General features: G+C 35.7%; 1 protein-coding gene across 7 annotated transcripts in view; it reads left to right on the top strand.

Annotated features, from left to right (window-relative positions):
- Ide (Insulin degrading metalloproteinase) overlaps window positions 1-25,284 on the top strand; it is a 442,696-nt gene that overhangs the window by 296,563 nt on the left and 120,849 nt on the right. For all 7 annotated transcript variants that reach the window (XM_089232551.1, XM_089232550.1, XM_089232552.1 and 4 more), the window contains one exon: window positions 16,313-16,404. In XM_089232551.1, the coding sequence (XP_089088677.1) occupies window positions 16,313-16,404 (92 nt within the window). The remainder of the gene's footprint in view (window positions 1-16,312; window positions 16,405-25,284) is intronic.

Genomic DNA, 25,284 nt, shown 5'->3' on the forward strand with positions numbered 1-25,284 from the left:
CTATCAAAAAATTTACTTTGACAGGTGAAGGAAAATGTTAAAAAACAACAATGACACCAAAAATTCTATTATGATAAAATAAGAGAATACAACATTGTTTTTGTGGCTGTGACCTTGTCTTAACACGCACACATTTTTGTTCCAGTGCCCAAAGTAACATCATGGCAAAAATTAAACCAAGGTGGGAAAGCCCATGTAGGTAGAATTCGAAACAGTACGCCTCTCATCTACTTAATCGCAGATTTAAATAGTAATGTAATTACTATTCTACTCTCTCTCTCGCAAAGCAGTGCCGTCTTAACGCATGGGCCCACCCGGGCATGGCCCGGGTGCCTCAGGAGAAGAGGGGCCTCACAAAAATGAGAATTAGTTCAAATTTTGGAGAATTTGCCTGGTAGGGCCTCAGAAAAATCACTTGGCCCGGGGGCCCATGATGCTCTTAAGACGGCCCTGTCTCAAAATTAATGCACGTTACATCAAGAAGTCAAGAAGTTTGTGATTATGGTTAAAGTATTCCTGAAGTGTATTCTCAAAAATGATGAGAATAACGACAATTCCATTAATCAGTCTTTAAATGAAATGGATCAGAACCAAAATATTTCCATTCAGAAGAGTGGTAACATTCAAAATTTTGATGTAGGTATGGCTCTCATAACTCCAAGGAAGAAACTGTTCCTATGGCAGTTCAATTCCATTATTTTAATTCTTGTCTCGGTTTGTCAAAATTTTTATTTAATTTCCTGGCCAATGGCCAAGGTCAGGAACTGAAGTAAATACGAGAACAACTTCAGTCACGAGTGGTATATATGTTACGGTAAAAGTCGGAAGAGTGGTAAAACAAGTTGAGTTTGTGAAAGCCCGAAATACGCATGAAAACGTATAAATTTCGGGCTTTTACCAAGCTCTTTGGTAAAAGCTGACATTTAGTCTCTTTCATGAAAATTAGTATAAAAATGCGAATTTTCTAATTTTTATAAATTTGAAAGCTTGTCATTTATCAATCACAAAGACCCTGATGTTAATTAAGACCATATTTAATTAACTAATTAGCCATTCAAATCCGTGAAAATTGGTGAAATTGCAAATTTTCTGATTTTCATAAATTTGAAAGCTTGCCATTTATTAATCACAATGATCCCGATGCTAATTAAAATTTTAATTAATTAACTAATTAGTCATTGGAATTCGTGAAAATTAGTGAAATTGTGAATTTTCTGATTTTCATAAATTTGAAAGCTTGCCATTCATCAATCACAACGATCCTGATGCTAATTATGACCATAATTAACTAATTAGTTATTCAAATTTGTGAAAATTGGTAAAATTGCAAATTTTCTGATTTTCATAAATTTGAAATCTTGTCATTTATTAATCACAACGATCCTGATGCTAATTAAAATTATAATTAATTAGTCATTCAAATTCGTGAAAATGAGTATAATTGCTAATTTTCTAATTTTCATAAATTTGAAAAGATTTTATAGCTAGTCCCGGGTCCCAGGAGGGTTTACCAGTTTCAATCTGTAAAACCGTGGTGGCCATGGTTTGATATGCTCGCGTGATATAAATTAGAGTTTGTCTTTGAATCATGTCCATCTTTTCCAGGCGCCGAGCGGAGGGGGAAGAAAACCAAATGGGAGCCCGAAGGGCAATCTGTCGATACAGTACAGTTCTGTAGCGGGTGTTCTTTAGATTACGATGGTATCCCTACCCTGCACCCAATAATCGTCTGAAATGATCCAGCGCATTAGTTGTTGTCTTAAGTAATTAATGTGAGTGTGATAAAAAAATTAGCTTATTGGCGAACCATATTCCTCAACTTTTGAGACCTTTTTTGGTAAACTTAATTCCTTCCCCAGTTAGTTTTCATAGTTGTACTCTTTTTCCTCTTGTTTTGCCAGAGAAATGATGATTTGGATGGTTCTACTTGCAGATCATTTAGTTGTTACCATTCGGAGATCTGTGTCAACACAGCGTTGACAGAGGCTGTAATTTCAGTGTGTTCCTTAGCAGACACCAAGAGAAGGAAATCATCGGCAAAGGCTTATGCTGTGACCCCCGGGGCCTACTATAGTCAAAGTAATGAATAGAATGTAGTATTCCAAAATGCGGGTCCACTACATAAGCCCTGGGGACAACCTCAAACCAATGTTTTGGATGCTAGTCCTGTGCTTATGTTAAGAGTGATGGTGCGTCCCAAGAAAATGTCCTCCAAAATTTTTCTTAGCTGAAGAGAGTGCAACGTTTACTTTGCATTTCCTGGTTCTTTAACATTTTTTCCCCCAGTAACCATTGAGTGGATGACAACAATGAAAGAGACAAGATTTTGATTAAACTATAAACATCTATTCAATTACATATTAACTATTAATGTAACGTTTTGTCAACAATTTTCACAGTTAGGCCTTTCTCTCAATATTACAACGAAACAATAAAAGGGATCAGTCTCACCGCCATATCCAGGTTTTCACGTGTTAGTTCACATCGTCCAATAGACACTCCCAGGTGTCTACCTCACAGCCAAAGACTCCCCGGCACCAGCTTCAGACGGGTTTGGTGTCTTCAAACACACGTTGAGATCATAGCTCAGCCGCTGCGCATGGAACTGGAGGCGAAGGTCCATGGGTAGCCGGTCTGGCCACTGGCCAATCCACAGGATCACGACGACGTTGAATCCTGACATGAAGTCAAGTGATGAGACGGGCGAGGTGCCCAAGGCACACTTCTACAATTTTGACTCATTGTATTTGAGAGACGATCTAGCTCACACCTCAATAGGGCGTGACGCCTTAGTGATTAAGACAAGTCGTTAGTCGGAAGTAGTAGAATCGTTCGTAGTGGAGCACATCTCTATCTGGTTTTTATATGGGAGCTTTCCCCATAATGCCTCACGAAAGAAGCAATCACAAGGTCGAAGGTGCGACATTGAGCTTGTATCTAATTTACATAATTTCATGAGAGAAAAGGAAATATTGTAAACATTATAATATTGAATCTGGCAACCAAACATAAATTGGCTGATCGGCAGACACACCATACTGCCGATTGATCCCAGAGACAAAAAGGTAAAACAAACTAAAATATATTAAAATGACTAGGATAAGGACGATTTCCGCGGGGGCCTAAGGGTAATGTTACAAGAGGAATAGACATAATTTGAATGTTATTAGCTATTACCACATGACGCACACAATTGAAAGCTCTCTTAATGTCGAAGGAGATAACAGCTGTGAGTAGATATTAATTCCTCCTATTGTCAATCTGTTCCATTAGATGAGGAAGGGCATCATCTGTTAAGCGACCATACGAAAACCAAATTGAAAAGATGAAGGAGACCGTTCCGCTCAACATAGTAGGTAGGTAGGTAGAATCTTTGTATAAGAAATTTTTTGAGCACCTTTCCCAAATTGGAAGTCAGCATAATGGGTGAATCGAGTTGTTTACGTCAATTCTTCTCTTGGAAAGAAGAACCAGCCTTGCAGGTTTGGACGCTGGGGGAAAGTACAGAGTTGTAAGCAGTGACTGAAGAAATTTTTGAAATAGTTAATAATGGCACGTACAATGGCTTGTATTATGCGATTGGTAAGACTGTCTGGTCCTGCTGCTTTTTTCGGGTTAAGTCCATCTACAGGGTGATTCAGAAATGATGGGGGAAAACTTTAAGAGGTGATAGTACCAATACAAACAATTGTCACCAAAGAATGCATCCCGTTTTAACGTTTGTGAAGCCGCCGTCTCGAAAAGCACTATCGCGTTTTTGTTTCATGTTAGATCATGCATTCTTTCATGGCAATTGTTTGTATTGGTGTGAACTACCACTTCTTAAAGTTTTTCCCATCTTTTCTGCATCACCCTGTATTATTTGTAAGACCTCATGTTCCTCAAATGGTGGCAGACAGTCTTGCAGTTGATGCTTATTACTTCCATCAGTCTTGTGGAATGCTGCTGTAGCTGGTTTTGATCGGTAATCCGTATCAGCTCCTCCTGAAATCTCTGAAGTGTCTCATGCATACTCCCTAGAAAACTACTTAATCTTCTTTGTGTGGTGTGAAACTTTACTGTTGGTAGAGAGTAAATCGAATCCTTTCTAATATTGAGACAGATCTGAATAATACTTCAGATCTATCTAATAACTCAGGTCTATCGCCATGGCATATTTACTACCTACTGATCATCACCAAATTTTGCACATATACCAAACAGGACTGGGATTGAACCATAAGCTACTTTAAAAGTTCGTCAGAGCTGGGCAAATGTCCAAAATGGGCAAAAAATCGTCAGACAACAATGGTTCCTGGGCCTCAACAGTCACTTTTGAAATGTTTACGCTCACTTCATTCATTCATTCAAACTGAGCACAACTCCGGTCTACTCACTTATACTATTCACTCGTTCCTTTTTTCTTTCACATGTTCTTCGGAGGCTTTAGTCAAGGAGCTTTCAACACATGGCCCACTGGCCACATGCAGCCTTCGAAGTTTTTTGCTGTGGCCCGCCATGAAAAATTTACAGTTACAGAATTTATTGAAATGCTTTGAAAAAACCCTTGATGAAGGAGGGAGGATATTCATCAAGGGAATTCTACCCATGATCAGTTTTTATTTTTTATATTGTTCGTTATGGAAAATTAGATTCTCACGAATGTGGAGTTAAGAACGAAAGATGTATTGTGCTTGTTTGGTATTATTTCAAATCCATAGACAAGCTATCATAATGGAAGTAGTTATCGATGAAATCGAAAAATCTTGTTATATCTTTGAGTGGTTTGTCAAATTAAAACTGTGACATCTTTGCAAACTCTTTTAAAGAATGCTAAAAATTATGATAAAATGATGACAAATATGTGAGCTGAATTTTCTTATTTATAGTTATTATTATCATTGGTGTTATAAATTGGCTTCATTGAGAATACGTGAAAAAACCAGAACATTTTTACGAAAAAGTTGGAATGTCCCAAAAAATACAGGACGTATGGTCACCCTACTCGTACCTCCCAGTTCCGCTGCAAAAATGTCCCAAACAGAATTCCGTCCATTTGAGATTGGCACATTCTAAGAGGGAAAGAGGAGGTTAAAATGGCAGCATGTAGCTGAGCGTGTGTATGGACATTAACAGGGCCGGATTAAGATGTTTGTATATTTTACTCAATATTAAATCTATAAATAAATAAATGAAATTTTATATTTCCGAAGTAATTAATCTAAGGCTCTAAGGCAGAATTATTGTGTGAATATTTCTAAGCACGGGCATTGAAGGTCTCTTCCCCCCCCCCTCCTGCTAACGCGTTTCTTTTCATACTTGCAAAGTCAGATAACATCGGAAGATGATATCTCTCACCGATATTACTATGAAGGTTTTTGACAGCTGGAAGATAAATCCAAGAAAGAAAATTCAAGTTCCCTTGTGGGGACCCACGTCCTCTCATTTGCAGGGTGAGCGTACTAGACCACAGAGTCAACAAATCCTCTTTGCTTGGAGTTTGTGTGTGCTGATTGGAGCCATACATCTACAGCCAGACCTAACTCAGGCCGAAGCTCACACTTTCTGACATTGTGACCAGATGGCAATTTATCCAAAAATGATCTCACTATCTGCTACGCAAGTTTTGACAGCAGTCCATGTTAGGTCTGGCTGTACATGTATGGTTCCGTTCAGAGCACACAAACTGCAAGGAAAGAGGATTCGTTGGCTTTGTACTCTAGAGTGCTCACCCGGCAAGTGAGACGAAGTGGGTTCGATTCCCTGCAAGGCCAGTTGAATTTTCTTTCCTGGATTTATCTTTGCATCAGCCAGCTGTTAAAAAAAACTTTGTATGGATAGTGGAGAGTGATATTATCCTCGGAGAAAACTAAACTGTCTCACGACTGTCCCGGGCGGAGGATAAGCTCGACCCACCCCTGAGAGGGGGACAGTGCTAATAACATAATGCCTCACGTGAGGCCTTTCAAAATATCTATAGTAAAGCACACTTTACTTACTGCACTTGGAACCACGCTGCTTACACAATGACAATGATTTAGAGAATAATTCTTTGAATCAACTTTTTGATTTGGAAATTCGTTTAAAGATAATTAATAGAAATAAGATTTTTGGCTATTCGAAAAACATTAGCCGGCAAAATTACTATAAATTAAATTCAATAAATTTGCCAAGACGATCGTAATTAATCATTTTCAGAATTTGTAAATTACAGTTATTACGATTGATATCACAACCATATAGTAACATTTTTTCCAAAATTAGCCGATTGATTTTGGTTGTTGCCGAGGTAAAAAAAGCCAGAAATGAACTGTAATTACAGTTTACTGTCTGTGATCATTAAAATATCTGGAACATGTGCACTAGATGGCATGCAGAAAATTAGAAAAATTCATGAACTTGAATGACTAGTTAGTTACTTAATTGATATTAATAGTTAACTATGATATTAGTTAGCGTCAGGATCGTTGTGATTAATAAACGACAAGCTTTCAAATTTATGAAAATAAGAAAATTCACAATTTCACCAATTTTTCCGAATTTGAACAACTAATTAGTTAATTAAGTATGGTCTTAATTAGCATCAGGATCGTTGTGATTGATAAATGCAGAGCTTTCAAATTTATGAAAATCAGAAAATTCGCAATTTTACCAATTCTCACGAATTAGAATGACTAATTATTTAATTAAATATGGTCTTAATTAGCATCAGGATCATTGTGATTGATAAATGACAAGCTTTCAAATTTATAAAAATTAGAAATTTTGCATTTTGACTAATTTTCATGAAAGAGACTAAATGTCAGCTTTTACCAAAGAGCTTGGTAAAAGCCCGAAATGTATAAATTTTCAAGCGTATTTTGGGCTTTTACCAACTCGACTTGATAAAACTCAGATTTTACCACTCTTCGGGCTTTTACCGTAACATATATACACGACAATGGTCAAAGACGTCCTCAAAATCATTTACCTATTTTCACCATATTGTAACATTTGAACAAGCATCACTTTTTCAGGATGGTAACAATATGACCGGTGCTGATCACCAATACGTTCTGTAACATGACGACCTGGGATTCTTCAAAAATTCCACATTTCATTACATTTCTAATTTAGACTCCCAGGGACTGCTCAGCTACTGGAAATCACCTGAGGTACCCACTAGCATTCCAGCTAAGTTTGCTAAGTCTGGCAGTTGGTTAGGGGAATCTCCCAACTGTTGGGCAAGAATGAGACCAGAGGTCTCATATAAAATACAAGGCCACAATAGACCATATATAAATACAAGGCCACAACAGGCAAAATGCCCAACGAGGTGGCTGAGAAAAAGATGCCCATAACAAGAGTATGGATGTCATATATTACTAAAATACAGCAACCTAATTAAAAATGCAATCAAAAAAATTATAAACAATATATACCTGACGAATTATTATACATTGCCAAGGGCATAGCTGGGGGGGGGGAACTTGGGGGTCTGGCCCCCCCCCCCGAAATGTGAGAAAATGACTGAAAAAAGGGAAAAAGATGGTAGAATCCATTGTTCTGTCACTTTGCTCCCCCCCCCCCCCGAACGAAATTTCTGGCAACGCCCCTGTACAATGCCCATAATGCATTTATGGTTGTCTTATTCTAAGAATGGATAGCTTCTTGATTTACCCCAACATGTTTATCGTATTTCTTTTTAAACGTGTCAATTGTGTTAGAATTTACTACTTCTGGGGTAACCTATTCCATTTATAAAACAACCCTATTAGAGAAACATTCTCTGCAGCACCATAACCTAGAATTGTCCCTTACCAATTAATACTGGTGTCCCCTTGTAAAAGCAATCGATTGATGGCGTAATAATAAATCATGGTCCATCCTATCCATCCCATTGAAAATTTTGAACACTTCGATCATATCTCCCTGACACCTGCGTTCATCCAATGTAAACATATTCAAAAGATGAAGTCTCTCTTCATAACTCAAGCACTGTGTGCCAATAAGGACACGCGTAGCTCTTCTCTGCACCCCTTCAAACAAGTCTATGTCCCTCTGTAGGTATGGTCTCCAAAACCTTACCGCATACTCCACTACAGGACGAACCAAGCCTCGGAAAAGCGGAAGAATGACTGTTGGAGAATGTGAAGAGACCTTTTTGAGAATGAAACTAACATTCTATTTGCTTTTTTGACCACCGCTGAACAATGAAAACCTAAGCCACTCGTCAATGAGAATTCCCAAATTGGTCATCCTAGTTGCATCCGGGATAATAACACCATTCAACTCGTAAGAGAAACGTGGGTTGTTCGAACAAAAATTAGCGACCATTGTCAATGCTAAACTTCATGCTCCATTCATTTGCCCATGTTCCAATCTTGTTCAATTGGGTCTGAAGGAACTCCCAATCACTTTGATTCCAGACTACCCCTATTAGCTTCACGTCATCTGCAAATTTGCTAACAATCCCATCTATACCCTGATCGAGTTTATCGATGAAAAGTGAAATGATGGTATGGGGCCCAGGACACTTTCTTGAGGAACTCCACTAGTGATGCTGTCCAATCAGAGAATTCTCCATTCACCATAACCAGTTGTGATCTATCTCTCAACCACGATTCTGTTCAATTCAGTAAGTTGCCCCAATCCCAATCTTGTGTAAACACTTCAAGAGTTTACTATGTTGGACCCGATCAAATGCGTTCTGGAAATCATGGTAGACAACAACTACATTTTTGCCCTTACTCAAAGCCCTGGTCATGTGATCATAGAAGCAAAGGAGGTTAGTCACACATGACTTCCCCTTCCTGAACCCATGCTGATTTCCTGACTACATTATTCTCTTCTATCCACTTCAGCAACTGCATTTTGATGATAATTTCAAAAATTTTCGAGAGGGAGCTCGTCCATCTCACAGAACGATAATTGGATACAGCCTCTCTACTACCCTTTTTAAATATCGGAACAACATTAGAAAGTTTCCAATCCCTTGGTATGATACCCTCAGCAACACTACTCCTGTAAATCTGCACGACTGGGCCCCAAACAATTCATTAGCACATTCCCTGAAGACCCTAGGATAGATATCATCTAGTCCTGGTGCTTTGCTCACACATACATTCTTTAGAAGACTTAGGACCTCCACATCTTCCACTTGAATATCGTTGAGGATTTTATTACTCCATGCAAAACACCTGTGTACATTGAATATCCTATTCTTTATTAAAAACCAACGTGAAAAAGACATAGACACTACACATACCTACATTCCTCTCTACCCTAGACCGTCCTATTGAGAGGGACCTACTGTCCCCTTATATCCATTATTGGCGTATCTAAAAAATGATTTTGGATCGGAGCCAATGTTGTCTGCCAACCTAGACTCAACTTCCTTTTTTTTTTTATCCCTTATCGCTTTTTTCAACGGCTTTCTTTTATCAGTAAACAATGACAGATCACCTCGTCCACTTTTATCCTCTCTGAATGCTCTTTTCTTTTCAAGATAACGGTTACGCACGCTATACATGAGGGGTCACGATGTACAAACACGCTTTTTTCAAACAAAGGGAATAACGTCATGCAAAACAGAAGATAGAAAAACACCTGTGTGTGTTTTTCTATCTTCTGTCACCATATCTAAATTCTGTTACCACCTGTGTAGGAAATGCTGGAGGCTCGTCCTCTTACCTTCCTTTCCCGATCATAGGGTCCAGTGGATCACTGGTGGAAATCCCGCAGAGTTGTCATCGAACTCAGTTAAAATATGATAATATAAATTGTGCAATATAAATTTAAATTGTAAATGTTTTTGCAAATATAGTTATATACACATGGCCCCCACATCCTGAAGCAGGGCCCCTAGGCTGGGATCTTTCACGGGCCCCTTTATGATAAATTTATAGCGTAAAAAACAAAAAAATGATGAAAATCATCCCGGGGCCCCAGGGCTGGAGCCTTGTCAGCCCACCCCTTGTGGGGGCCATGTATATACATGAAAGTGCAATAGTTTACCTTCAAGCCGTTAGTGGGCCATGGACCACCTTGCGGTCAATAACATCATGAAATTCCTCAGTTTGCAATAGGCTTAGTATTGTGCCCTGGTCAGGTCTGCAATGTTTTCATTTAGAGTTGTTGCCAGATTCCATATGGCATTATTGCACAATATTATTTTATGCTGTGTGCTTATGCAAATAAATATTTTTTTGTCAGAATGTTTTAGTTTTTACAAGGCTGCCGATGATCCCACTTTCTGAATGGTTATTCTGATAATGGATGCTGGGAAGGTTTTCCTTCAAATACCAGCATAGCCTTTCGTTTCTTACTAAGGCGCTTCATCTTGTGAGGTGTGTGCTGGGTAACACCTTTTCCGTCACCATATATCATTGATTTTAGTGGCATGCATTAGCACCGCTTGAGTCGTCCGATCTCTTTCTCTAGCTACTCTGTCATTGCCTGGTGGGAATCGGAATGTGTCTTACTGTGCTATCCTGAGAGCTTGACACTGTTGACAGAGTCTTGCCAATGCGGTTCCTGGATTAAAGCTTACTGCTGATAATAGGTTCTTGCTGTCACCATAGTTGGACTCATTCTCCTTGGATAATTGCTAAAAGGGCAGATGCTAAGCCTGAACATTCACAATCAGAAGATGTGGTTCCCATGTTGGAGGGAATATGAAGGGCGCCTCGACAGAATATATTGGTGATAGCTAACCATTTTGTTAAACTTTCTCATGGCTAAAAAAAAACTGTAACAAAAAGAATTAACTTCCTGTGTTAGAAAAATTATGTGTAAAACTAAGAATCTTCCTTCAAATAAATGTTAAAGTAGAAAAACTTGTCTTTCATTGTTGTCATCTATTTCATTCAATGTTGGGAAACAAAAAATAAACTGGGTATGCAAATGGTTTGTTGCGGTTCCCACCGCTGCTAATTGCTGACAAGAGGCAGAACAAAAGGTAAATATTAATGTATTTAACTGAATATATAATGATGATTTTAGACCTTTGTGCCAGGGGTCTATGGATATGCTACACAGAAGCTGCAGATCACACATACGGGAGAAAGTGTGAGTGGCATTGGATTTTTTTTGGCAAAATGGCAGAAAAAGTTGAACAATGCTACTACATTAAATTTTGTGTAAAGCTTGGTGATTCCCAAATGGAAACAATCCACAAGGTTCAACAGTTCTTTAGGGTCAGAGCAATTAGCACCTTCACATCAGTGGAAAGACCACAGTCATGCTGACCAACTTTGACTCCAGCGGCATGGTTCATCACGAGTATGCACCACATGGCGCAACTATCACCAATAAGTACTACCAAGAGATTTTGGGTTGCCTTCGTAATGTTGTGAATTGACAGCTTCATCACAGTGATACACCCGCCCATTTTTTGCATTTGGTTCAGCATTTTCCTGGCCAAAAACAACACACCTGTGCTTCATCAGGTCCCCTACTCTCTTGACATGGCTCCATGTGACTTCTGGCTCTTTCCAAAGCTGTAAATTTCCCTTGAGAGGGATCAGACTTCAGTCAAATGAAAATCTGACAACACTCACTTATACTTCATCACTCATCTGCAATCTGCCAGCAACTGGCAGCTTCTGCAGGCAGAGAAAAATTAAAGTATGTGCATTAGGATTGCTTGCATACATGCATCAAACCACACTTTCTTAGCTTCATTCATATGTTTTATGCACAAAAAATTGTTGTCATGCACTTTTTGGACAAACCTGGTATTAATGTATATCTTCCTTTTCTGCCCCCTTTTCTATATCCTGATTACTTCCTGTTTTGAAGAGATATTCTGCATTGTATTTATGTGTTATGGTTGATGGGGGGGGGGTGCAAAACTCACATAACCTACACACCATTTTTGTAAAAAATAGTGTCGCATCTTAACTAAAAAGAATCACTAACTTAAAAATGAGCACAGCACTTTTTGATGCACTTTGTGCTTAGTTTCAAATTATTAATTCTTCTAAAATAAAGATAATTTTATTGATGAATATGTTACGTAATTGCGCATAAATATCATTTTATATGATTGTATAATGTGAAATTTGGAGAAACAATTATAAAGCTTCTGTGTATTTTTATGTAGATGATCATTGTCAAAAATGTTTTCTTTGATAATTTCAATCAATTTGGAGCAATGAAAATTTATAATTTTTTCTAAGTGAATTGTCGACCATTTTTATGAATACTTTCAGTCAAAATTCTCCATGTATGTCAACCAACACATCTTTGTGAATACTCAAGTCCATTCACTTATGGATGATACTTATGGCATTGACCAGCTGCAAAATCAGCTAAAGTCATTGCAGCCACCTCAGATATAATTTTAAAATAAAGAAAATGTTTTCTTTGTGTGACAAACAAATGAAGTATTTTCAGACAATGAAAAGAAATGTTTAATCTAAATGAGCCAAATGGCTCTATATATATATATCACAGGCATAATATTTAAGTGTATATGATGAGTGGAGGTAACTGGGCCCAAACTTAGGCGGTTTTTTTTTTTTTTTTTTTTATTAATTTAACAATACACAAATATACATATGAAATTGAGCGCAATGAATTGAGGACAATTGTCCTTCCAGGAAGCCTATAAGAATTATATCTTATCTGTTTACACAAGCAAACTAAGTGATAAAAAAAAATTAAATTAAATAAGAAATAAAAAGAAAAAATAATAATTATAAAAGTAATACAATGAGTGATACATATATATATATATTTTTCTTCTCTCTTCCTTTGAATATTTCTATTTGTTTAGCCGCCAATTTGAACCAAAGTACATTACAATGTTATTTGGTTTTCTATTTGCATGAAGACATAAAGCAATGGGATAAAATTTATCCGAGAAAAAAATATAAAATAGACGATTGTAACTTCACAATCGTGAAGGTTTCGCAAAAAATTCGAGAATTATATATATTGTAGGTGATTCAGTGTGCAAGACATAATTTATGTAATAGTGTCTAGATATGCTATTGGTAGGACATGTGAAAATGAAATAGAGCAATCAAAACATTTCATAATGCTAGGAAAATATCATTTTCATTATTTCAGACGTTTTTACATATTGATATATTTCATGCTTTTTGTTAGTGTTGTTAGTTGTTTGGTACTCCGATTGGAAAAAATTCTTTATTTTAGGTGCATTGAAAGAGAAACTTTTCTGGAAGAGATGTTTTTTAGTTTTTGGTATTTGATATTCGTTTTTCCTAAAGTCATTCTTCCTCTTTTTCGAGGCTTAGTTCGTCCTGGACTGGAGTATGCTGTAAGGTTTTGGAGACCATACCTACAGAGGGACATAGACTTGGTTGAAGGGGTGCAGAGAAGAGCTACGCGTGTCCTTATTGGCACACAGGGCTTGAGTTATGAAGAGAGACTTCATTTTTTGAATATGTTTACATTGGATGAACGCAGGTGTTGAGGAGATATGATCGAAGTGTTCAAAATTTTCAATGGGATGGATAGGATGGACCATGAACTTTTAGTACACCGCCAATCGACTGCTTTTACAAGGGGACACCAGTATCGATTGGTGAGGGACAATGCAAGGTTATGGTGTCGCAGGGAATTTTTCTCCAATAGGGTTGTTAATAAATGGAATAGCTTACCCCCGGAGGTAGTAAATTGTAACACAATTGACACGTTTAAAAAGAAATACGATAAACATGTTGGGGTAAATCGAGAAGCTATCCATTCTTAGAATAAGACAACCATAAGTATTCTTTATGGGCATTGTATAATATTTTATCATGTGTATATATTGTTTGTAATTTGTGTTAATTGCATTTTTAATTGGGTTGCTGTATTTTTGAAACATATGACAACCATATTTTTATGGGCATCTTTTTATCAGCCACCTCGTTGGGCATTTTGCCTGTTGTGGCGTTGTATTTGTATTTGTATTTGTATTTGTATTTAAGTCTTACCGAGGTTCTATTTGTTTTTCTCTGTAACCATTCATTGTTTCTTGTTAAGAAGTTAATGATTCTGTAAATATATAGCTGTCTGATGTTAAAAATATAGCTATTTATATTATTGTTTTCACGATATGTGTCCATTATCATACTTCTTATTTTATTATATATGTTGCTTAGTTTTTCAATATTGGTTTGGTATGCACCTCCCCAAGCACATAAGCCATAGGTTATTATAGAGAAAACCCAAGCATAGAAAATATCTTTTAGAAAGTCTGCATCTATTAGGTACTTCAATCTATATATCAGGACTGTGTGTAATCTAAGTTTTTTGGCAAGTTTGTTGCAATGAGCACTCCATTTTAGGTCATCTTGAATGATTATTCCTAGATATTCATACTCGTAAACTCTTTCTATGAGTTCACAATTACAGTTATGTTGTTCCTGTGGGTGACAACTATGGATTTTAACGTGAATTTCAGTGTCATGATGAATGCTTCGTGTTTTTATGCATTGATATTTTGTTTTACTAATGTTTAGTTTAAGTTTATTTTTTGTCATCCACTGATTGATATTTCTAAGGTCATTTTCAGTTTTTATTAAAAGATTTGTTATATCGTCATCTTTTATATATAATGCTGTATCGTCTGCAAATGAGATTAGCTGTCCGTTCAGGTGCATTTTGCAAAAGTCATTTATATAAATTAAGAATAATGTGGGACCCAACACTGATCCCTGGGGAACACCTTTTTTGGTTTTGTGGTAATCACTAATTTCCTTATTTATAGTAACAGCTTGGTGTCTATGTAAATAATAAGTTTTGAACCATTCAAGTACATGTCCCCTGACTCCAGCCTTATTTAATTTTATTGTTAATATATTTAAGTCTACGTTATCAAATGCTTGCTTTAAATCCAGATAGACTATTATGCAATATTTGTTATTATTGTAACCATTATTTAGATAATTACAGACTTTTAGTATAGCCATTTCAGTATTTTTGTTTTGCTGGAATCCATACTGATTACATGCAATAAAGTTGTTATGGTTTAAGAAGCTAATTAGTTGTCCATTCATGTTTTTCAATAACTTTTGAAAATATTGGAAGAACTGAGATTGGTCTGTAGTTAGCCATATTGTTAGGATCTCCTTTTTTGTAGATTGGATGTACAAGGGAGAACTTAAGTTCATCGTAAAAATGACTTTTACTTACTGAAGAATCAATTAGGTTTTTTAAGATATCAATGTGGTATAGTGCAATAATTTTCAACATTTTTGGTGTTAGCCGTCATACCCATTTGATTTATGTTCATTTAAATCATTTATTAATTTTTTTAAAGTGGTTATTTCGATTTCCATGCTGACCATTGAATTTGAAACACAGTCATTGTCATCTTCATACATGTGTTCATTATCTTCTCTATCCAGGTTTCTTGTAATAAAGTCTATGTTAAGTTGATTTGCCAATGTTATTGAGTCTTGGTGATTTGGAAGAATTTTATTTGAATTATTTTTGTTGAGTACAAAGTTGTTTATATATTTCCGTTGTTTTCTTTTGTCTTTATGACATTCAAAAAATTTGTTTTTTTGATATTCACATTTGGCTTGCTTAATTTGGTTTTTCAGTGTCTTATCATAGTTTTTGTATTCCATTTCATATGTAATTATGCCTGGATACTTTTTGTATTTTTTATATAATTTTTCTTTGATGTTTATTTTTTTTTATGAGCTCTTTTGTAATCCATTTATTTTTACCTGTTGATCTTTTTGCCTTTTTTTTAGTCCACAGGTTTGAGTTAAGTGTTATAATATCTAGGAAGCGTTTATATTTTTGATGGACCAACTTCTCATCACAGACGTTTTTAAAAGAGATATTTGATATAAAGTTTTCAAATTTACTATAATCAATTATGGTTTTAGTACATTCAATATTATTCGTTACTTTTCCTATATCTTGAAAATCAATGTATCCTAATATTGGATAATGGTCTGTTAGTTGAGTTTTGAACACATTAAATTTTTGTGTAGTATTTTTCTTTGTTCTATAAAAAACATGATCAATACATGTGCCTCCTACTTCAGTTTCTCTAGTAATAGACTCCTGTAAGGACACAAAGCCACCAAGTGCTTACATCATTCATATCAGTTTTAGCCTTTTTTGTGCATGATCAGTAGCAGGATTTATTTTTCATATGTTCCCAGTAACTTTTAATAATCAAATATTGTAAAAGTTCAAAGCATTCCAAACCAATTTAAAGGTCTCACTCATTTCACACAGCTCTTGAAAATATATCAGAGGCAGAAGTCAGTGTTGACTCCAGTTGTTGGGAAATTTATATGATGAATAAAATGTCTAATTAATATTTCTTGATAAAATTTGAAGTTGAGTTCTAATATACTGAAATTATCTATTTTAGAGCTCACAAGTAAAAGAGTGCAGAGCATTATACCTCAGCTGTTGACTAGACTTCATATAGAATCCTTGATGCATGGAAACCTTACAAAACAGGTTTATCTTGTTATCATAATCATTCTTTTATTATGAAATCATACTGTAAATTGTAATTTTTTTGTTTGTACTAAATCTGATAGCCTCAACCAATGCTGATGCAGGATCCAGTTTCGGTCAATAATAATTGCAGCTGCTGAAATGAGAAGAAATTTCTTTAAACTCTGGCTTTCTTTACAGTGAAACTTCTTCATTTAACATGGCTAACAACTGAGGTTGTTGGTGGCATTTTACCATTTAAATTTTAACAACTTTTTCAAAATTTTCTGGGATGACGAGACATTTCTCATATTTCCTGCCCACCCAGAGGGCCCTTTTAGATGCCGTTGAAAGAATCCCAGTCCTCGAGCCCGGCGTTAAACTTTAAAATTCTGTTCTGTTAAATCTGAAAAATTTATAACCTAAAGCAATTTCCAAGTGAAATACATTGATAGATAATTAAATCCCAACACCAAGAAGGAGTTGTGCTATATCAATGAAAACTGAGAGACATTTTCACATTTGAAAGATGACTTTTACACATAAGTCAGTGTTTAATTTGGAGTTGAGATATTTTTTTAAATTTCTATAAAAGTACTGGATTTGTCCTGAAATTTCAGGTACGGTGCTTGAACTCACATTTTCCATTTAAGATTCAGTCATGATTGCATTTATAGAACCAGCAAGAAATAAAAAAAGAGGTTTTATCAACCCTGTATCATAAGAAGCTGCAAATTATTTGTAACTTACACAAAATTTTACTTGCTATGCTCACTGGGATTTTTTTCCCTTTATTGTAAAAATAGCACGTATATTCACAGAGTTGTAAAAATTTATTTTAAAAATTCCAAATTTTTTTAATTGGACAGAACAGAACATTTAACAAAATACGAAAGAAAGACGGGTAACAAGACAAAAATGCACGAAAAATAAACAAAGCTAAACAAAAATGGACATGCACATGCACCCACTTTGTGATCTTTAAGGGACTGCCCGTCCTTATAGGAGATCAATAATAATTTATAATATGAATTTTCTATTTCTATCAAAGAGCAACCTTCATACCATTCTATTTCTAAATGTTTACACACATGTTCATGCACAATAATTTAATTTTTATAATGTGTCACAAAAATTATGTCATTGAATATTGCAAATTAAAATAATTATGTCCTGTTCATAGTATTATCTCTTTACACTTTGATGATACACCTCCACTTTTTCGAGGCTTAGTTCGTCCTGGACTGGAGTATGCTGTAAGGTTTTGGAGACCATACCTACAGAGGGACATAGACTTGGTTGAGGGGGTGCAGAGAAGAGATATGCGTGTCCTTATTGGCACACGGGGCTTCAGTTATGAAGAGAGACTTCATTTTTTGAATATGTTTACATTGGATGAACGCAGGTGTTGGGGAGATATGATCGAAGTGTTCAAAATTTTCAATGGGATGGACAGGATGGACCATGATTTATTATTTCGCGATCAATCGATTGCTTTTACAAGGGGACACCAGTATTAATTGGTAAGGGACAATTCTAGGTTATGGTGCCACAGAGAATGTTTCTCTAATAGGGTTGTTAATAAATGGAATAGCTTACCCCTGGAGGTAGTAAATTGTAAAACAATTGGCATGTTTAGAAAGAAATATGATAAACATGTTGGGGTAAATCGAGAAGCTATCCATACTTAGAATAAGACAACCATAAGTATTTTTTATGGGCATTGTATGATATTTTATCATGTGTATATATTGTTTATAATTTTTGTTAATTGCATTTTTTATTGGGTTGCTGTATTTTTGAAATATATGATCCATATTTTTATGGGCATCTTTTTCTCAGCCACCTCGTTGGGCATTTTGCCTCTTGTGGCATTGTATTTGTATATGATTAGTGATCATATAAATTGAAAATATAGATTTTTTTGAAAAATATTGTTATTCTAATAAAAATATCTTTCTAAATGCAAATATTATTATTGTATTAGTGTTTTAAAAACAATACTCTTTGTAAAACAAAAAATATTATAGTTTAATCTCATATTAGTATGATTAGTAGTTTGATATTGATTCAATATTTTTGGAGCAGTGTAACTGAAATTTTTTAATAGTGTTTTATTTGTTTTTGGCACTTGATATTCAATTCATAATCTAGTTGAGATGGTCGATTTTGATTCTTTATCAGCCATAACCATTCTTCATTTGCTATTACAAATTTTATTATTCTGTTTGTCTTATGGTTAATGTGTGGCACTCAGTTTTGTTTTGGTTAGATGGATTATTTTTTATTGGGAATCTGATTTTTTATTATATATATAATCTAATTTATTTATGTTAGTATAGTATGCACCTCCCCAAGCACAGATTCCAATGTCACAATTGAGTATATCCATGCTTAAAATATATCTTTTAAAAATCTTCTTCTACTGTGTATTTTTAAGTCTGTATAATACTGCTGCAAAAGTTAGAATCTTTTTGGTTATTTTTTTCACAAAACAAATTACATTTCAGGTCATCCTGTATTTTTTTTTAAACGTGATCATCACATATTCCCAAGGGATCAGCATGATCCGTCCAGGGAATTTGTTAGTGTTAGGTTAGTAGACATCCATGCCCGAACCGGGATTCTTCACTTAGTAGCAACCAACTTGATTTGAAGGCACGATAGCTTTGAAGGAAGAGCATCAAGTATCCTGCATATCAGCAGCATATGTGGAAGCTTAGTTTCTTGTTTACTTTCTAAACCTTCGTTAAGCTCATTCCACAGATTCTTCAATTTGGATAAGTTTGCTGCCATATACTCAGTTGATGACCACTTAAACTGGAAGAACTCTAAACAAATGTCGTACAGTTGATTTTCAGACGTGGCTTCAAATAGCTTGTGTAGCTCTAGCCATACATCCCTAGCACAGTCAAATCTCATTACTTTCTGTAATGTGTCCTCTATCATTGAATTTGTTGGAATCATCATAGCACAGTTATTTGCTTTATTATACTCCTTCAAGTCAATCTTGTATTGACTTACAATAATTTCTGATGAACCATCCAATGGCTTCTCTGGCAGTTGCATTTTCCCATTCACTATATATAAGACCTCACCATAGAAACTTAATGCAAATTTTATCTTATATTTCCACAGTGTCCAGTCTCCTTTGCCACTCAATGGCTTGACTTAAATCTTGCCAGCTTCCATCCTTAGGAATTTCACTTGTAGGCTTCTTGACTGGACTTAAGCTTAGGAACTCATTGTTTACTCACATACACATCAGTCAGCATGAAGAGACCTATAACCTCTGATTATTTTGGATCTGTTGATATATCCTTGTTACTAATGATGTGTGTGAGTGTAAGTAATTATAACCAGAATATTCAATTTAAGACAGACACATATTGAATAGAGATTTAAACACTTAAAGTGAGAGACAACATCTGTTGCTGTTCAGACTTGAGTTTTCTGTGCTGTTGCCAAAACTCTGAAACTAAATACTTCACTAATAATGTGTTGCCAGATACCAAAAACAGAAATAAATAAATCGTTTGTCCATTAACATAATATTCTAACAAGGATTCGAACCCAGATCTGCACAGTGAGAAGCTAGTTCCCTAACCACTCGACTGCCAAGCGGCATGCCCAGGTAGTTATAGTCAAAAACTCTGTTTATTTCTTGGCAGTTACAGTGTGATAAGCTTTGACTAGGGGAATGGTTATGAATTTTTATATATATATATACTAAAGAGCCAAAAAACTGGTACACCTGCCTAATATCGTGTAGGGCTCCCGCGAACACGCAGAAGTGCCGCAACATGATGTGGCACGGACTCGACTAATGTCTGAAGTAGTGCTGGAGGTAATTGACACCATGAATCCTGCAGGGCTGTCCATAAATCCGTAAGAGTAAGAGGGGGGTGGAAATCTCTTCTGAACAGCACGTTGCAAGGCATCCCAGATATGTTCAATAATGTTCATGTCTGGGGATTTAGGTGGCCAGCGGAAGTGTCTAAAGTCAGAAGAGTGTTCCTGGAGCCACTTTGTAGCAATTCTGGACGTATGGGGTGTCGCATTGTCCTGCTGAAATTGTCCAAGTCCGTCGGAATGCACAATGGACATGAATGGGTGCAGGTGATCAGACAGGATGCTTACGTACCTGTCACCTGTCAGAGTCTTATCTAGACGTATCAGGGGTCCCATATCACGCCAACTGCACACGCCCCATACCATCACCGAGCCTCCACCAGCTTGAACAGTCCCCTGTTGACATGTAGGGTCCATGGATTCATGAGGTTGTCTCCATACCCGTACATCAGCTCGAAGCAATTGGAACCGAGACTCGTCAGACCAGGCAACGTGTTTCCAGTCCTCAACAGTCCAATGTTGGTGTTGTCGGCCCAGGCGAGGCGTAAAGCTTTGTGTCGTGCAGCCATCAAGGGTACAGGAGTGGGCCTTTGGCTCCGAAATCCCATATCGATGATGTTTCATTGAATGGTTCGCGCAGTGACACTTGTTGATGGCCCAGCATTCAAATCTGCAGCAATTTGCGGAAGGGTTGCACGTCTGTCACGTTTAATGATTTTTGTCAGTCGTCGTTGGTCCCGTTCTTGCATGATGTTTTTCCGGCCGCAGCTATGTCATAGATTTAATTTTTTACCGGATTTCCGATATTCACGGTACACTCGTGAAATGGTCATACATGAAAATCCAAATTTCATCGCTACCTCGGAGATGCTATGTCCCATCTCTCGTGCGCCGACTATAACACCACGTTCAAACTCACTTAAATCTCGATAACCTGCCATTGTAGCAGCAGTAACCGATCTAACAACTATGCCAGACACTTGTTGTGTTATATAGGCGTTGCCGACCGCAGCGCCGTACTCTGATTGGTTCCATATCTCTTTATTTGCTTAGTTAGCTTATTTGCTTAGTTTACCAGCTTAGTTAATTTTTACAAAATTAGGTTTGGGGGCATGCCACATCAGATAACCTTCAGGGCCACATTTTGTCTGTGGGTCAAGGGTTTACCATATATGGCTTGAAGAGTGGGTCGCAATGAGTTTTTTAAAGATAAATTTTGAGTTCATAGCCTTCAAATAGCATTGAAATATTAACAGAAATTGATAAAAATAATTTAAAAAAAAAATATTTTTTTGCCTTAAAAAAAAAAATTTCATCTGGGGAGGCGCACGATCCTCCTATGACCCCCCCCCCCGCGTACGTTTCTGATACCACCAATATGCGTTAGGAGGTAGGGGGTAGTGATGACGAAGTTTTGCTGACAAGGGAAGGGGGGGGTCAAAAATGGCTAAAAATTTGCTTAATTAATAGTTGAACGGCCCCTAAGCAAATATATTAATTTTTCTCAATACATAATTGCAGTTTGTTTTTACCTAGCCAACTATTTATTATGAAAAGGTCTTCTACTTTTTTTAATAAACTTGCTATTTCCATTTCCCCTACATACAGAACTGTATCGTCGGCAAAAAAGATATTAAGTTTCTATTTAGTTTGCAAAATTCATTTATGTAAATGGGGAAAAGTACAGGTCCTTCTCTCTCTCTTTGCATATTTATGCTTATACCATGCAAAGTGTTCAACCAAATTTCATAAAGTTTACAGAATGCTTGACAACATTCAATTATTCAATTATACAACATAAGAAAAACATTATTCTGAAATTTAAAATGAAAACATTGAATATTTGAGGAGATATAAGCATTCAAGGAAAATATATTTTAAGTACGCATGTGCATGAGATATTTATACAAATGCAAGGCCACAACAGGCAAATTGCCCAACAAGATGGCTGAAAAAAAAAGATGCCCATAACAAATATGGATGTCATATTTCTGAAATACAGCAACCAAATTAAAAGTGCTATTACAAAAATCAAAACTATATACAGTCGAATCCTGTTTTAACGAATACCGTTATAGCAAAAATCTCGTTTTAACGAACACTTTTCTAATCCTCCAAAAAAGTTTACACAGGAACAATGTTAGGTGACCTGAAATTCCTTTATAACGAAATTTCGTTATAACGAAGTGATTCTTCCGGTCTCCTGGTGTCCGTTATAACGGGATTCGACTGTATTCATATTTTTTTAACTATTAATATTTTTTATCAATTTGATTGGCAACTTATATAATAGCTGTAGTTGAATATCGTGAAAATTCAGAAGTATGTTGACGATATATATATAGTAAGCTATGTTTAAGCTACTTTTTCTGAAAGTAGTTGGATGATAAAGGGTTTTCTGCAAACTATCATTTTGATTTTTTCTTTTGTTTTTTTTATATATTTTTTGAGAAAAAAGCTGATAATATTGTGCAAATATGCAAAGACGTGCCTGATGCAATATAAGAGGGGGAGAAAGAGTGCCTCAGCATGAAACGTGTTTGCTGGCAAAAGGTAAGGCAATAATCAGATGACCAAAATAATCAAAATTATAATTTTTGGAAAACGCCTTATCATCCAGTTTCTTTCAGAAAATAGCTTGAATACAGCTTGCTATATTGTCAACATCTTAATGTTTCATGATTATTGAACTATAATTATTATATATTTTTCTAGACATGGTATCCTGTAAGTCTGAATTCGGCCTCTATCTCATCAACTGTTCATTGTAGAGGTATGATTCTAGTTTAAAAAATGCTCAGACTGTTTTCAGAAATCACCTTGCCAGTTTTCAGAGTGAATACAGTGTGTCAAAAAATCTAAATTTTCCTATGGTTCACTTGTCTTCTAATGTCCAATTAGAAAAGTGTTGCTCTGTCTCTCCTGAGGCCAACAAAAAAAACCATGGTTTTTAACTGCAATATTTGTTGAGATATTTGAATTAAAAAGCAGAGGAAAAGGTGAGGAAAGAAGAGCATAATGAGTTTGTTCATTAATTCATGCCATTCTTCCTCATCTCTTCTCTGATTTTTATATTTTCTTTGAATGCTCATATCTCCTCAAATAGACAATGTTCTCATTTCAGAATCATGTTTTTCTTACATGTTGTATAGTGTTCTGTAAGTTTCATGAAATGTGGTTGGAAACTTTCCATGCTATAAGCAAAAATCACCCAAAGAAAATTTGAATTTTTAAAAGAAACATCACACACAATATTTTTGTGAATATACTTGTTATTTTCACAAAAAAGAAAAACATTGCACAAGTAATAAAAGTATTTTGTGAGACTTACAAATTATGTGCAACATCTTATAATACAGGGTTTAGATCAAAAACATGTTTTTTTAAATTTAATTTTTTGTTGGTCCCCCAAATGCATTTGTGAATGAATCCTCACTGGAAAGTGTGATAAACTCACGTTAAACATTATGTTTTTAAGATCAAATTTTCAGAACTTTCGCCAAGTATTTTTCTATAAATTTGAAAAAACTTTAGAAACATACTTTTTTAAAAAAAGTTTTTAAATGACGTACAGTTTTATGCAAAATCCCAAAGTTTGTGATCTACAACTGTTTTGGTTAGAGAAACTTTTTCTTCTACTGAAACACAAAACATGCCAAATGCTGGACACACCACACTAGCACACTGTTAAGTTTCACCAACACAATAATGCTATGACATAGCTTCAATATTCAGGTGCGAAAATTTGTGGTAGTTAAAGGGTGATAGATCAGAGTTGCTGACCATCAAGGAGGGAAAAGAAAATCATTCCACCAGGAAATCAGTTCGCAAGGATTTATATGAATAGGAAAAATCAGAAGATAAACATCAGAAGTGACCAAAACAAGAACTATCAGTTCCAACTACTTCATCTGCAAACAAAGCAACAAGAACTGTCATCCGAAAATTCTGAACTAAAATCTGAAGCCAAGAAACTTTGAATTGAAATTAGTGAACTACAACAATATTCACATTGCTGTAATATAGAGATCCAAGGTCTTCCAGAGACTGAAAATGAGGATTTGACCGAATTGAAAACAAGATTGACTGATCAGGGGCAACATGATCTGGTGGACAGTATTACAGTTATACATTGAGTGCCTACGATGAAAAAAAATAAAATAAAGTGTCAAATTTAATTCTCTTCGATAAAAAATCCAATCGTGACAATTTTCTCAAGTTGCAAAAATCTAAGAAACTAAAAGCATCTTTGATCCGCAGCAGACTGCAACCCACATTAGCTTATTTTAATGAACATTTAAGCTCATACATTAAAAATGTGTTTTATTATTCTAAACAACATGAGCAACAACGCAACTTCACATATTGTTGGATTCGTGACAGTTAAAATTATTTATGCGTAAAACAGATGACTCCGGGGTGTTCAGAATTAGTCATGTAGATGATTTATCTCATGTCAATTAATAACAACAAAAATTTAACAGGGTTCGTACGGATCATGGAAAGCTGGGAAAAGTGAGGGAAAAAAATCAGGGAAAATGACCCATTTTTTGTTTTAAAACCTAGAAATTTCAGACAACGACCTGGAAAATCGTCACTATTGTTGTCTGATTGGGAAAAAAGATTGATAAAAAATAATAAAGAGAAAAAAAATTCCGTCTGAATAAAAAAGGGAATTTCAATAACATCATAAATATTGATAATCTGTAAAATATCGCAATATATCGCAAAAACTATAGATACTGCCGAGGAGAAACAAGGATTTCGTAAGTCCGTGTGGAAAAGCGTATTGCTATGACCCTATCGTAACTTTTTATAATGTTACCAGAAACATCATAACTACACATTGTAGAAAGCCATGGGTACAAAGCTCAGTTGCGATAATTTCGTAAGTTGACTTCAGTTAGGAACAGCAGATGACGCACGTGTATATTTTGATTTTCCACATGGGTATTTTTATTTGAAAACAATGAATTGTAAGAAAACTTGTGTGGGCGGATAAAAATCTGAATCATCAGTAGGCTGACTGGATTGACAAGCAGTCAAAAA

Source organism: Pholcus phalangioides, unplaced genomic scaffold (genome assembly GCF_987345545.1).
Source record: "Pholcus phalangioides strain wild (caught in Gottingen) unplaced genomic scaffold, Ppha-v1.0 ptg000007l_1, whole genome shotgun sequence".
Classification (NCBI taxonomy): domain Eukaryota; kingdom Metazoa; phylum Arthropoda; class Arachnida; order Araneae; family Pholcidae; genus Pholcus; species Pholcus phalangioides.